The sequence below is a fragment of the Corvus kubaryi genome, unplaced genomic scaffold, assembly GCF_017639235.1.
Source record: "Corvus kubaryi isolate FWS band 111438036 unplaced genomic scaffold, C.kubaryi_AGA036_p1.0 69, whole genome shotgun sequence".
In the NCBI taxonomy this organism is placed as follows: domain Eukaryota; kingdom Metazoa; phylum Chordata; class Aves; order Passeriformes; family Corvidae; genus Corvus; species Corvus kubaryi.
In genome coordinates, this window is record NW_024582057.1 from 10,528,827 (window position 1) to 10,543,319 (window position 14,493).

At 43.2% G+C, this 14,493-nt stretch overlaps 1 protein-coding gene across 1 annotated transcript in view; it reads left to right on the top strand.

The window, feature by feature from the left end:
• Positions 1-6,318, top strand: part of PIGN (phosphatidylinositol glycan anchor biosynthesis class N) — a 105,471-nt gene extending 99,153 nt beyond the window's left edge. The window contains exon 29 of the mRNA XM_042049014.1: positions 1,694-6,318. Within this exon, the coding sequence (XP_041904948.1) occupies positions 1,694-1,817 (124 nt within the window). The 3' untranslated portion in view covers positions 1,818-6,318. The remainder of the gene's footprint in view (positions 1-1,693) is intronic.
• The last annotated feature ends 8,175 nt before the right edge of the window (positions 6,319-14,493 follow it).

Here is a 14,493-nt window from a genome sequence, read left to right on the forward strand (position 1 = left end):
TCTCAAGACTGAACAGGCCCAGCTCCCTCAGCCTTCCCTTGCAGGTGAGGTACTCCAGTCTGTTAATCCCTTAATCATCTTTGTAGCTCTCCCCTGGACCTGCTCCAGGAGCCCCATGTCTCTCCTGTCCTGAGCATCCCAGAACTGCACACAGCTCTCCGATGTGGCCTCACCAGGGCTGAGCAGAGGGGCAGGATCACTTCCCTTGACCTGCTGGCAATGCCCTTCCTAATGCACCCCAGGATACCTTTGGCCTTCTTGGCCACAAGGACACACTGCTGGCTCATGGACAGCTTGTTGCCCACCAGGACCCCCAGGTCCTTCTCTGCACAGCTGCTTTCCAGCAGGTCAGCCCCCAGCCTGTCCTGGTGCTTGGGGTTATTCTTCCCCAGGTGTAGGACCCTGCATTTGCCTTTGTTGAATCTCAGGCAGTTCTTCTCTGCCCACCTCCCTCTCTCCAACCTGTCGAGGTCCTTCTGAAGGCCTGCACAACACTCTGGGGTATTGGCCACTCCTCCCAGCTTTGTGTCATCAGTGAACTTGCTGAGGAGGCCTCTGCACGTGTGGATGTCAGGTTTGACTAAATGGTCTGTAACCCAGATGTCCCACATGAAGGGAAAGTCTGCCTTCCTCCAGACCTTCTCCCTGATCTTCTGGGTCAGGGATTCCTGAGAGCTAGCCTTGGCAGCGAAGACTGAAACAAAGAATGCATTCACTATCTCAGCCTTTTCTGCAGTCTCTGTTGCAAGGGTCCCTGCTCCATTCAGTAGCAGGCCCACTTTTTCCATAGTTTTCCTTTTGTTATTGGTGTCTTTGAAGAAGCCCTTCTTGTTATTCTTGACATCCTTAGCCAGATTTAATTTCAAATGGGCCTTGAACCCATTGAACACGGAACACTGAATGTCCTAGATTTGACTGAATGTCAAATCTCAGTCTGACTCTAAATAGCCCATCTGCAACACCAGTGAACATCAGATAACAGAATTTGAGCAAGTGGAGAACAAGCTCACTGCTTGTTAGCCTTTTAATCAGTAGTGGCTTAAGGCCTTCCTAACCCAGAAGCTACATTTTCATATTGTGTTTATTAGCCACTCTTGAACTCACCTCTTTAATCTCTTTGCATGTGCTACCACAGCAGAGAATTCTACAGATTTTAGCAATGTTGAGTGAAAAAATAGTGGGGTTTTGGTTCTGTATGTTGCTTTTTTCTTCTTAAAGCTACTTGTCACTAGAATAGTGTTTTCTTTAGAAAATTGCACTTCATCTGACATAAATATCTGAGTTGTCTTACTAGCAAGCAATGTCTGCCTGATGGCAAGTTCTCTCTAGATTCTGTGTTATGGTTGACAGCAAATAAAAGTTTTGCAATTGTTTTATTCGCATACACTGAATTACCCATTTGAATGAAAGTACACCTGGTACCTCTTACTCACTTGGTGTACACTCCATTGTGTTTTCTGCTGTCCCCCACCAATTTTATTTTGTCACAGACTTGGGTTTTTACATGACAGTGCTGCTATAATACTTGTCTTCTAAGAGCTGCTTATATAAAATTATATCCTAGGTGAAAAATTAGACCTACTTAAAATGAAAAAAAAAATTATTCAAAGGGTTGTTTATGTCAGAGTTTTTTTTCCTTACTCTGCAAATTTGTATTTTTCTCTCACTTTTTTTATCTGTCTCTTCCTTGCAGCATCAGCCACTATGTGCTGGTGATGTCGCTGACCATATTTATGATGGTGATGAATGGACTGGCCCAGCTGTTAACTACACAGAGACTTGGACATCCCAGAAGGACTAAGCACCATTCCATGTGATAAAGCATCTTCAGGCTTCCTCTGAACCAACCTCCAGCTCTGGAAGATAAATGACAGTTAATGGGACTAGACTGCCAAAATCCCATCCAGGGATCAGAGTGCTCTGCTGATACAGATTAAATGCTGTCACATGACTGAAATTTGCATTTGAGGGTTGCCATTTTTAGACACCAATGGGAATATGGAATAGAAAAGGCTCTTATTCTTCAAGCATACAAATTTCTTGAAAATGCAAACAGCAACAAAATTCTTTCTAAAATACATAGGCAACTATCTTTTGGGTTGGGTTTTTTGGGGAGATGGGGGTTTTTTTGTTGTTATAACTTGGCTGCCAGCTGTTTGTTCACACATACTCTCATTAGGAGCATGCAAAGTTCTAGCTTTGTTTCATGTCTCGCATAAGCACGTCCCAGGCTAAAGCATGAATGAAATCAGTCTGGGCAGATCACTGGTTTCTGTGTTACCGATGTGGCACACACGTTGGAATATCTCTGAAACGGGCTGTGCTTTTCTGCAAGCCGTGTCAGCATGCCTGTGAGATATGTTGAGGCAGGTTAAGGCTGGTGTGCTGTGAAGCTGTTGCTGTAAGACAACATCTTTCATCTCATCCCACTGCAAATTGCTGCCGCTGACTGTGCTCTCCTGCTGCCTCCTGAGCTTGGGCGGGCTGAGCAGCATGACACTCAGGTAGCTGATTCAAATGAAAAGGAACCTGGTTAAATAGCAGTCAAATTCCCTGGGCCAGCTCATGACAGGGTGGGCAGGAAGGTTAGGGCTTATTGTTTCCATAGCAGCCCAGACTTAGGTCAGCATAAAGAGGTCATGAAACTGCAGCTGGAGTTGCTAGTTTGCAGAGAGTGATGCCATGTGGAGGCTTTTTTTTTTATCCTTGTTTTCCTTTTCGCTTGTGTTCTGCTGCTGATTACAAGCATCAGTAATGGCTGCGCAATGAATCTAATGCATATTCCCTGCATACTGATTACAAGTGAGAAGCAAGGAAAAGAAAAAATGTTGTTCATTCTGGCCCATTCTACAATGGCATCACTAAAAATTGTGCTATGTAATATCTGTGTGTCACACTCCTAACTTGCAGCCAGGCCTTTCTATCTGGGAGCTGATACATATGGTGCATGATGCTGGCAGCCAAGGCTAGACATATATCATTGGAGGGCTGCTCCAATGCTCTTTCCAGCCATCTGGCATTTGGCCATGGTCACATGTCTGTTTAACACTGAAAGCTAGTCATTCCTCTGCAGGAAGTTTGGCTGTGAGAAACTGGTCACAAACCTCCATCTGCTTGCTGTAGAAAAAAATGGCATCACAGGTCTGCAGTCATCTGTGCAGCATCAGAGTGCCTCATGAGAGTGTCTGAGTACTGTTAAGGGAATAATTTTTTCCACTAGGTAGTGGTCCACTGGTCCCACTGGGCATGTTGTCTCACAGTTGGCCTCAGTTGCAGAAGGTATTTTGCGCTTGTTACGGGCTGCACCTGCAGACTGCACACCTAAAGGTGGGCTTGTGCCTGGTGCTGGTGGCTGTACCCTACAGCCAAGGCAAGGAACAACCACAAGCAGTGGGAAAGTTGCCACTGCAGCAAAGTCTGTGTGTAGGTGTGGGAATGTGCCACACTTGTTCCAGGATCCAGTGGGTGTCCGCTATGGAGAGCTATCCTCGCCTCAGCCTCACTCCACAAGCATCTACAGCATACTGTATGACTGTGGGTACTGTATCCTCAGCTTTGTGTGACCAAACTGATGTCTTGAGACCTCTGACCACAGTGCTGTCCCTTCAGTACACAAAGCTGTAAGCCATTGATCATCCCAGTCTCCATTGCTGGAGTGACTGCTTTGCAGAACTACTGTTTGTAGAACAAATTCACTCATGGGAGCAGCTGAACAGCTGGCATTGGTGTGATGTGAAGAAATTGACTGAAAAAGTAGGAATGTGGGACTCACAGGGCTGCCACCCTTAAGTCACACCTTCTGCAAGCTTGTCAAAACTGCTTGTTATCTATGACAAGACCGAGTGGATGTCCTGCCTATTAGGAGGTACATACTGCTGGCACTGCAGGATCCCTGGGAGAATGCACAGGAGCTCAAACCTGATGCCTTTCCTTACCACAGGGGGCTGGTAATAAAACAGCATCTCAGCCTACTGCATCTGGTGCTGCTCATCTGTGGTAGCAGGAATAATCTACTCTGGTATGCAGGCAAGTGGAAATGAATGGGCAAAGTACAACCTGCATCACTTACTCTTTCTGCTTATGGTTTCCATGGCACCTTTTTCTACAAAATGGGTTTTGTTTCTTACATCCTTCCTTGTAAGAGAAGAAAGGGGACTATGAGCACAGGGCAGTATTTGCAACATGCGTGTTGTTTTTCCCCAGTGCTGCTCTGCAGGGGTTTGTTCTTGTTTGCCATTTGCTCTGGCTGGGCCATGGTGGTAGCAACCTCAGCTGACCTTTCCCTTTCCCCCTCTGGTTCCTTGCATCTCTGTGCCATTTGTGAATTCATTTTCTATTGGAGGCCACAGGAGTGCTGGAGAGCAGCTCTCATGGAGAGGCAGGATTGGCTGTGCTATTCTCGTGTCTCCCCAGGGGAGGCTCTTGCTGGAGTCTTGGCCTGCGCTTCTGGGTTGACTCCAGCACAGAGAGGTGTCAAAAATTCTCCCACTCAGCTACTTTACACAACCCCATGGGGTGTGTGACAAAGTCGACTCTTCCCTCCCACAGATGCATGTTCTTCTCCTGAAACAAATGGCATCAGCAATAAAAAGTGCCCCCCAAACTTAGCAGCTAAGGTAGGGAGTGAAATGTTGTGCTTGGATGGGTTTAAGCCTTCTTTTGTTCTATTTGTGGGTCTTCAAGCATCATCATCCCTATTCAGGGGGTCCAGAGAGGATTCAGGCCACAGAAAGGGGGTTCTGAGCCAGGAGGGTCTTCCAGCTCATGTTTTCTGTGAAGGGCATGAAGGCAGAATTACCCCAAGCCCTTCTGCCTGCCTTCTTTCATGTGCAGCAGAGCTACACACTCTCTGACTCCTGGAGCAGGTGAGGCTCCAGAGAGTGAAAACCTCAGGCAGGGAAAGGCAGGTAGATCAACATTATTGCTTATGTAAAGGGCTGCACAATTTTTATTTTTTTTTTAACTAAAAGCCTTGCAAAGCTTCTATCTTCTTCATTTCAGATCCATGGATCCCTGAAGAGCTAACTATAAACCCAGAGTGCCCATCAGGTCGTGTAATGCAAGAGAAACTGTACTGAAGAGCAGCTGATACAAAGGTCTTGTAATCTCCAGTGCTAGGAATTGTTCTCTGCTTTTGTGTCATCAAGGCTGTACACAGCAGCCTTTTGATATCTGCCCAGGGAGTGAGCTGTTTCTTCAGAAATGATGAAGCTTAGATTATATCAAGACCTCTTATGACTCAAACGAAATAACTTTCCCTTCTCCCTCACCGAGTAAATCAGATTTTGCAAGCTTTGGCAATTTCAGTGCATGGCGTGCCTGTTAGTTGTAAGTCTGCTACAGTCTTCACATTCTTGAATGAGAACAAATATGTGAATGAACATTCATGGTCTCACCCTAACCTTAAACTGCAATGTCTAGTTTGGAGAAGCCAAAATGCAAATGTTTTTTCAGCTCCTTCCACCTCAGCTAATCTGTAAGGATGTGATGCTAATTACTTCTCCAGTTTGTCTATGTGAATCCTTCAGTCCCTTTTCCCACGGCTTTGGAGTGGTGGGGGTACTTCTCCCAGATGTCTTTGGCAAAAAGAATGAGAACATGGAAGGTGCCATGCTTGCTTCTGCATCTGATAGATGTGGGGTTCTGTGAGCAGGAGCCAACTGAAAAGAATATTTTTGGGAGCTATAGTTGTGGTAAGGAAGAGAGAACTTCTCTGTCTTGCACCTGCTCTGGGGTGTGCTGTGTGTCAGAGTGATGGGACAGCTCTAGATGCCCCCTTTTCCATCAACACATGGCTCCATCCAGCCTGAAGGTGAAAAACTTTCTTCTCCTGTGTGTTGTCTTTGGGAAGCTGCTTTGTGAGCTGCCATGGCTGGGGAAGATCTGGGAACCTGTCTTGCAGAGCTGCCAGGTGTGTGGTACAGCCCCAGAGCAGTCCCGATTATCCATCCATGAGACAGGACTTGTGGTGAGCCAGAACTGACTGTCACAGCAACTGATGGTCACCAAGTTCTCACTGGTGTCTCTTGGACTAGTTATGTTCATAAGGATGTGTAGTGTTGAATTCAGTTCATTGGCTTACAGAGGCTCTGAATTCAGCTGCTTCCTGCAAGGGCTCCCTCCTCACCCCAGGGCAGGGCACAGTATTTTAGCATTTGAGGACTGAAAAGAGGAAGGAGGAGGCTGAAAGCATGGCACTCTCCCTCTTCCCACGACCTTTGAAATCAAGCTTGTTGATATTTTCCTTATTTATTTGACTTATGCTTGGCATAACTTTCTAGCTTTGAAGGTGGATAATATAAAGTGGATGACAACACACCTTGTTTTGTTTGCATTTTATTTTCCATGCGAGTTGTAAGAGCAAATGCCTCTAGTGTTACATGAAGTGAAGCTGACTTAAAGGTTTACCTTTCACTCAGGTCACTGCTGCTGACAAACCTGTTAATAACAGCTGGGTATCATCCAGTGCTTTCTCTGAGACAGGGAGAGAAAGCACCAGACCAAGTTCCCCCCAACCATCTGTGACTGCAGTAGGACAAGACCAGGGATGGAGCTCACTTCTGCTCTGAATTTCCTGCCATCTGCACCCTCCTTCTTGGGGTGTCACCTCTGCTGTGAGGAGGTCCTTCCTGACCTGAATTGTTCTGTGACACAGTGTACAGCCACCAAGTCCTGCATACCTGATGCTGGGGCCAGTGGCTGAGCAGGGGACGGGGTAGTGCAGTCAGGCCTGGGGAATTTAAATTTAGATTACTGCAAAAGCAATCACACCCAGGTCCAACGCTTTTGCCTCGAAGCGAGAAAGGAGGAGAAATATGAGAAAGCCATGTGTCACTACCATGGCTCTTCACTACCATGATTCCCACTACTTCATCTTCCTCCTTCTTCCTGCCTACGCCTGACCCCAAGCTTCAGCAACCCCAAACTGATCCAAAGGGCGCGTGCCCAGTAACAAATGTTGCAAAATTGAACCACTGGCATTTATGGCTGGGGAAATCTCTGACCAAGACCTAGACTCTTCTAATTAAACTTAGCTTATTGCTCTTGCAGAAATGCTGAAGGACAAGGCATTCTCAGTGCAGTTCTCATATTGACTTTCTGTGGAGTAACCTTTATATATCTCAATAGACGTGGCCTTTTACTGATGGACATCATTATTCTGCCTTCTTGGCATGTGAGGCAGTGCAAGACAAAAACTTCAGAGTAATTTCAACAGAGGCTGAAACTTGGTGGTGTGAGTCCCGGTGAGCACACAAGCAGAGACAGGCACTGAAAATGCTGTGATTTTATTTTTGTATCAATTTCCATATTAAGTTAAGAGACACTAGAACTTACTGCACTGCTATCCAGAACTATATTTAGCTGCTCAGATGTTTGTGTCTCCATCTCACAAGATCTCCAGAAGTGAGTGGATATTTTCCATCAAGGGCTTGTTATATCTGACCTACTGTGAAAGGAAAATATCTGTTTCACCACCATGCATTTTTTCATAAAAGTGGTATCTATCTGTGTCTCTTCTAACCAACATTAATACATTATATTTCCTTTAAAATGCTACAAACTTACTTGCTTTAATGTAACTTGGTAATTAACTGGTAGTTACAGCCAAAAGAAGAAATGAATATGCATGTCATTTTAAAAGAATTACACAGTGCAGGAAAACCTCCTAGTATTTGGGATGATGGCCAAATCTTCATCCAGATGCTGCACTGAACTCAAGCCTCCTGAAATTTGTCTGAGGCTCCTCGTTTCCTGGGGCTTTATTTCCCCTCCAGTACCAAAACAGCCATGCAGTGAACCCTGCCTAAGATTTCTTTTTCCCAAGCATGAGGGTTCCCCTTGAGGATCCCTCCTACCCTTGCTTCTCCAGTGATCTGTGTCCTGGGTGGACCAGGACCTGACTTGCCAGCCCAACTCTGCAGCAGAAGCTTAGGAGCATTTTGCAGTCAGTGGCCAAACCCAGGACAGCTCAGGGGACAAGTTTTGTCCTGTTCAGTGGGTCATGATCCAGCCAGTCTATCATAAGAGAGCCTGTTTGCTTAGTTTGCTGCTTTTCTGTTTGTTTGTTTAGGAGGTTTTTTTTGGTTTTTTTTTTTTTAATTTATTCTTAAAGCTTGAGGTTTAGTTTTTAGTTTTAGTCAAGTAATGATTGTGAGACCAGCTGGCGGTATTAATTCGTTTTAATGTGACTCAATCTGAGCAGTGTTCAAGCTTCCTCTTAGAAAATGTAGCTGACTGCGGTGTTTTTTTCTCAGGCAGTTTGCTTGACAGAGAATAAATTTTTACAAAAAGTTGTTCTACAGAGCAAGGGAACAGAGTCTGTCATTTTCCCTTCCTGCTGCTCGTTTCTTGCAAAAGTACCTGACATCTGGGGAAAGGCAGCCTTTTCATTAGTGGGTGCATGGAAGGCCCACGGGCAGGAGCGCAGAATAACTGGCTCTGCAATTTATAGAACTGCAACTAATTGTGTTTTAAGGCTCTATTTCAGTGAGGCACCATTGCTGCCTATCATTCCAATAAATATATTGGAACTGAATGGCAGTAACTATATTTTCTCTCCTCGTGGCAATTTTAATTCTTTGTGAAAAATCACAGCAGCTGTGAGCTTTCTGAATACAAAGCAACAGAGCACAGGTAAGTGGAGGTGACATTCCCCTGTAGTTCACAGCAATTAACCTCAGGAGGGAAAGAAAAATTAAAATGGTCACGGGTGTTTGGGAGAATTACCTTGTGATGCATTGCAAATACCCTTGTAGGCACTGATTTAACTTAACCTGTGCCAAAGTTATGCAAGTATGCTTATGATACGTTTGACAGCTTGATCCCTTTCTCACTCTAGGAGTGGAGGAGGAAGATGGATCGGTGTACATGCTTCTAGAGGCAAAATGTGTGATTCTTGTCAGGTTAGAGCTAACTGGCATTATTTATTTGCTTACTTTGCAAGTCTGTGAATGCACCTCACCATTAAGAAGACGAACACGGTAATGATTCTGTTTAATTAAGGGAGAAGTAACTTTCTTGCCAGTTCTAAGTGTCGCTTGATCTATCTGAGGTGTCACAGGACTGGAGAACTCCTGCAAAGGGCTGAGGAAGCATTATTTGTGCTCAGTGCGTAGAGCTTTATGAAAGCAATTTACATATTTGCACACTGAAGCATAACTACCAGAACATAAGCGGGGTGATAAATGATTAACTATAAAAGATTGGCAGCATGGGCAAAAATCCAGCAGAGCACTTAAGCTTGTGCTTAACTTCAAACAACCTGGCCCTGCTTACAGTGTCAGGGCCTCTCTTAAGTTCAGGAATATGCTCCTGCACAGTAGTTACATGTGTGCTTAAGTGACCAGGAGGACCAGAGTCTGGCTAAGTGAGCTTATAAACAGGAAAAGCTTTCTCGTAGAATGTTTTTAAATTGGAATAGCAGCTGTAAGCAGGACTGTAAACAGATCAGAGCTCATCACAGATGGAGCATACCCAGCTCCTATTGATGAAGTGGGAATTGTCAGTTGCCTAGCATTTCTCAGACAAAGGGCAAAACCAGAGGTATTCTAGCAAAAGGCTAGTCTAGTCTGCCCATTTCAGCACAATGTTTCGTTTTGTGCATTTTGTTCTGGTTTTTAATTTTTCGGAACATAAACATGCTAAATATTTTATTGCTGTTCTGTGAAAATCACACTCTGCTTTGGCCAAATGCTACTTTCACTAAATGATATTATTGAAAATGGGATTCAGCCAAACCCCCCCCCCCCCCAAAAACTAAAAAATAAAACCCCCAACCTCCCAGCAGTGTTTTCATTTTCCAGTAATTTGAAATTGTTCTCCAGCATTCACCTTGCATCCACCAAGAATCCTGTTAGTAACTTTGTTTCATCACAAGCCAGTTTCTTACAGTGTATTTGGACGTTCCTGAAGCTGGAGGTTGAAAAAGCTGCTCTGAAGCACGAGTGTTAAGCAAAAGTTGAAGGCCCAAATGCGGGCCATTCTGATGGAGTTGGTTTTGGTCTCCATGTAACACTTCAGGAATATTTCCATGTGCCTGGGTGAAGTTTACCAAACTAGAACTACAAATGAAGTCCACCGCATTCTCCTTTTATCCCTTCTAAAGGAGAATATTTGGGCTTACATCCACTGTTAGAGTGACTTGCTCCTTGAGTTACCCCTCTCATCTCCAGCAGATACCTGGGAGCAATGGCTACTCTACATTCACTCAATCCTTGTGGGCTTTTACATCACCACAGAGCAGTACATGCTGCTCTTTCATGTTCTTTCCATTTTGGGAAGCTTTTTGGCTCAATTTTTCTTTTTTTTTTTTTTTTATTTATTTTATCTCTGCTGATATAATCTCTCTTAAAACATGCCTGAAGTTCTTGATGATTGGGTAAAGCTTAATTAAAGCGTGTCAGTGTGATGGTGTCTTTCATTCAGGAGACATGAAGGAAGATGATAATCTCCTTTTCTGGAATAAACGTGAATGGGTTCAGTGCCCAAAATGTAGGCTCTGGATAATTAACAAGAAGCAGAAGAAGGAAGGTGAAAAGATTTTTCTAGGGCTCAAGTTAAGATCTAAGCAATAAGATACTGTTACTGGAGTGTGTTCCTGGCCTGAGAAGCCAGGAAACAAGCAGGAAAAATAGGATCTAGAAAGCCCTAGAGACAGAAAAAAAAGTTGGAAATACAGTTTGGAGAGAATGGCTGAAAATTGTCATAACAAGTATGAGTGCAGGCTAGAAAATGATAAAGAAATTATCTCTGAATTGATTCAGATTGTCTTCAAGGCTTTTGTACTTCTTTTTTTCTTTTAAAAATCAACAGGTTTCCATAAAATTGCCTGAATCCCTCATCAATTTCTCCTTCTAATGGAAATAACTTGAAAGACACTGAACAATGATCAAGCAGCATGAGACACACCTACAATGAAAGCAGTCATATTTTTGTAGTCAGAGGGTGGGGGGGAGGGGGCTGGAGCTTTCTCCATATCTGTTTAAAGCATCAAAATGGATTTTTTGCTTCTGTAAGGCATGGACCTTGGATATAAGCCAGCAACCATCAAAATCTGCAGGAATTTCCTAAAGCCCATGGAAGCCAATGGATCGAAAGGTCAGTTGTAGATAGATCAACAGTCAAAGTGCTCTCTCAGGAGCATAAGTTAAACGCTGGTTATTACAAAATTCAAGCGCTTACATTTTTTGTAAGTCTACTATCATTTCTTTTTTACAGCCAGATTTAATATTCTGGATCTATATGGAATTTGTGGCTTTCCAGAATATTATTGCAGGTGCCACATTGCTGCAGCTTTCCCAGGTAATGGTTCAGGTGACCACGAGCTGATTGTCTTCTCATATGCAACCCACCCCCCTCCCTCCAGCCAAATCCTCCAGCTCCCTTGGTCTCAGATTTGAAATCCCAATCTTTACTCAAAAGTCTTTGTGTATTGGTCAACCCCATGAGCGTGGGCAGGAGCAACACCTGGTCAGAACTGAAGGAGGAACAAACCACTAACATTAATTTTCACAACCAATCCCGATTCCGTGGGAGGAAGGTATATCAAGGTGGATTTTATCACTGGCAAATTAACTTGAGAATTGGTGAGGAATGTGGAAGAGGAGCTGACAGCTCTTCCATTACCATTATTGAATGGTTTGGCTTTGCTCCTATTACTAAAGGAAGCTATATCTATATCTATCTATCTATCTATCTATCTATCTAGTTTGGGGATTTTTTTTGTCCTTTTCCTCTGGACTCAGACAATTAAGAAGTCAGTAAATAACATAAATTCATACCAGGAGTGGCATGTGTATTGTTTTCTGGTTTAAACCAGTTCTTCTGTGTTTTGTCTTGCGTGCAAAATCCTTCCTGTTTCTCAAATGCAGGATAAGTAGGCAGTATATGTCAGAAAATATGCAATAATAAATGTTTATCTGCAGTTTTCCATTCCACATGCTGAAAATGAGAAAAGGGGGAAAAAATAGACATGTTAATGATGTCCTATCATTATCATATTCTCTTAAACTAGCATGGGAAGAGGATGCATAATTACCTGGACAGAGACTAAGTATACTGACTTCAGCTATTCCTCAGCTGGAGCTGTTTTTCAGTGTGTGAGCACAAAAAGCTTTAAGGAATAATGCATAAAAATGCTATTATCCTTGGAAAAAGCAATATACAGCTGTCTTGGCCATTATGTAGGTGAAAACACAATGGGTACCAAGACTGCTGAGTACATTTGCATGAGATTAGTTAAATCATCTGAGCAGAATGTCCCCCGTCTGTTTCACCCCATGCTCAGATGCTGGGGAGCTTGGAAGAAAAAGTAGCAAAGAAGATGCAACACCGCATGAGCACTTCCATTATTTTTTTTTTCTGATTAAAGAGGAGGCACAAAAAGGTGGGGAGAGACTGGCTAGTCATGGGAAATGCCAGTGGGGAAGTTGTGCAGCTCTGGGTTCTGTCACAGTGTGCAACCTTGGGGTAACTTGATAAAGTGTCTGGGATCACTTTTTTGAGCTTGATTTAATTTTTAACAAAATGTCATGACACCAAAATTCCCACTCCAATCCACAGCATTCAGTAGAAGGGTCAGTTCTTCCCCTGTGAAATGGGAATTGTTTGAGAGGATGACCCACTCACACTTTACCCCTTCTCTGAAAGGTTAATAGCCTACCCTGGCCATGAGGGGCAATTTCCTTTGTACTTGCAGCAGGAATCTGATCTCAGCTGGGGTGTCTGGGAATCTCAGTGATGCAAATAATACCCCCCTCCAGCATCAACTTGAGTGCCATTTGCCATGTTGTGACCGCCTGGTGCCGATAAGGTACAATGTTACTTGCTGGAGCCAAGACAGACCCTGGCCTTTGTGGCAGAGCGCCACTGATGGATGAGGCCCTTTCTCTGGGCTGCATTTGTGTGGTTCCAAGCCTTTGCAGGGAATTTAGAGAATATGTCCCCAGGATGTTGTGCTTTGGAAAACAGGCATAGTGATTGGAGCATGTTAGCTCAGCTGTGGTTTTACTGGCAATATGGGACATGAAATAACACAAAGTTTTCATTTGGCCATAGAAATGACTAAATAGAAGTACTTTACCACTTAGGGAGTGTTACATTCTTGTCATGTCTCAGCATTTTCAGATACAACAGATGAAACAAATTAAATTATGCAAGCACTAAAAGAATCCATTGTTAGCCCCATCTTTAACTTGCTTGAAAATAAACAAACAAACACAAATAACTAGAGAACTTATCTGAAAGATACCATAGGTTGGGTGGGATTTTTGCCTTGTGCTGGTCCATGTAACATATATATATGTGTGTGCATCTGTAGGTGGCCCTTAAGCTGTTCCTGCTGCACGTGTTGCCTGGTGGGTCTCACAGTATAGGAGAAACCACGACTGCACATCCCTTATTTGCATTCCAGTTGTATACAGCTTTGGCAATTTGTTTATGCAATTGAATGTATGCAATTACCAATAACAGAGTCCACAATAAGTCCCAATTAATGTTGCCTCAGGGATCTTTCTTTATATTTGTACTGGTTTCTGTAGATTTAAACACTCAGCATTAATGATGTATTAATGTTGTTTTCTGTTGTCTTTTTGGTGGTTTTTTTTTTTGGTTTTGGTTTTTTTATTCAATGCTATGTTTCCAGTATAAAATCCACCATTTATTTTGTTCTCTTTGCTCAACAGGGACACTTTTTCCACTGACTCTTTATGAGACTTCTTCATGAGTACAAAAGCCATTTATCTTTATTGGTTGTATATTTTGCTCGTCACCTCTCTTGCATTTATGAATTAAATATTTATTGATTTTTTTCACAAAGAAGAATGCCCCACTGCTCATTAAGAACGATTACCACCAGCTATACACAGAAAACCGTAAGCAAAGCAAACCTTCATTACTTCTGCATGCACTTCCATGTCAGAAGGGACAAGAACTGAATCCGTCTTTTAACAGAGATCCTTGTAGGGCTGGGTATTTTCTTTCAAGAAATCTGTATAATGGGCTGTGAAAGAAGAGATTGCATCTGTTTGTTTTGTTTCTTTTTTTTTTTGCTTTGTGATACACAAGCAAAAGTGAAGGAATTTTTTCTTCTCTTCCCCACTTTTTGCTTGTAATCTCATTGAATTGATGGGTATTCATTCTGATATCATATGAAACCTATTCAATTATAACTGAAAGTGATTAGCTTACTCTCAGTTTTTAATTAATTTTAAGGCTTAAAGGATCAGTGTAGGTCAGCTACCAGATATTGCTGCATGAAGCCTACAGCTCTGACTAGACTTTGCTGCAGGAAGGTGTGCAATCCTGTGCTGGAAATGGTGTGTTCATGCAGCATACAGGACAAATCCCTGCCACCTCTGAAAATACAGAAGTTGTTTTCGACATAGATAATGTGCCTTCAAACTGCAGCCAAGGGATTTGATGCTGAGTCTCTATCTAAAGCATGGAAATGCCCTGTCAAAAAAAGCAGTCATGGAAAATGACTCTAAAAATTGT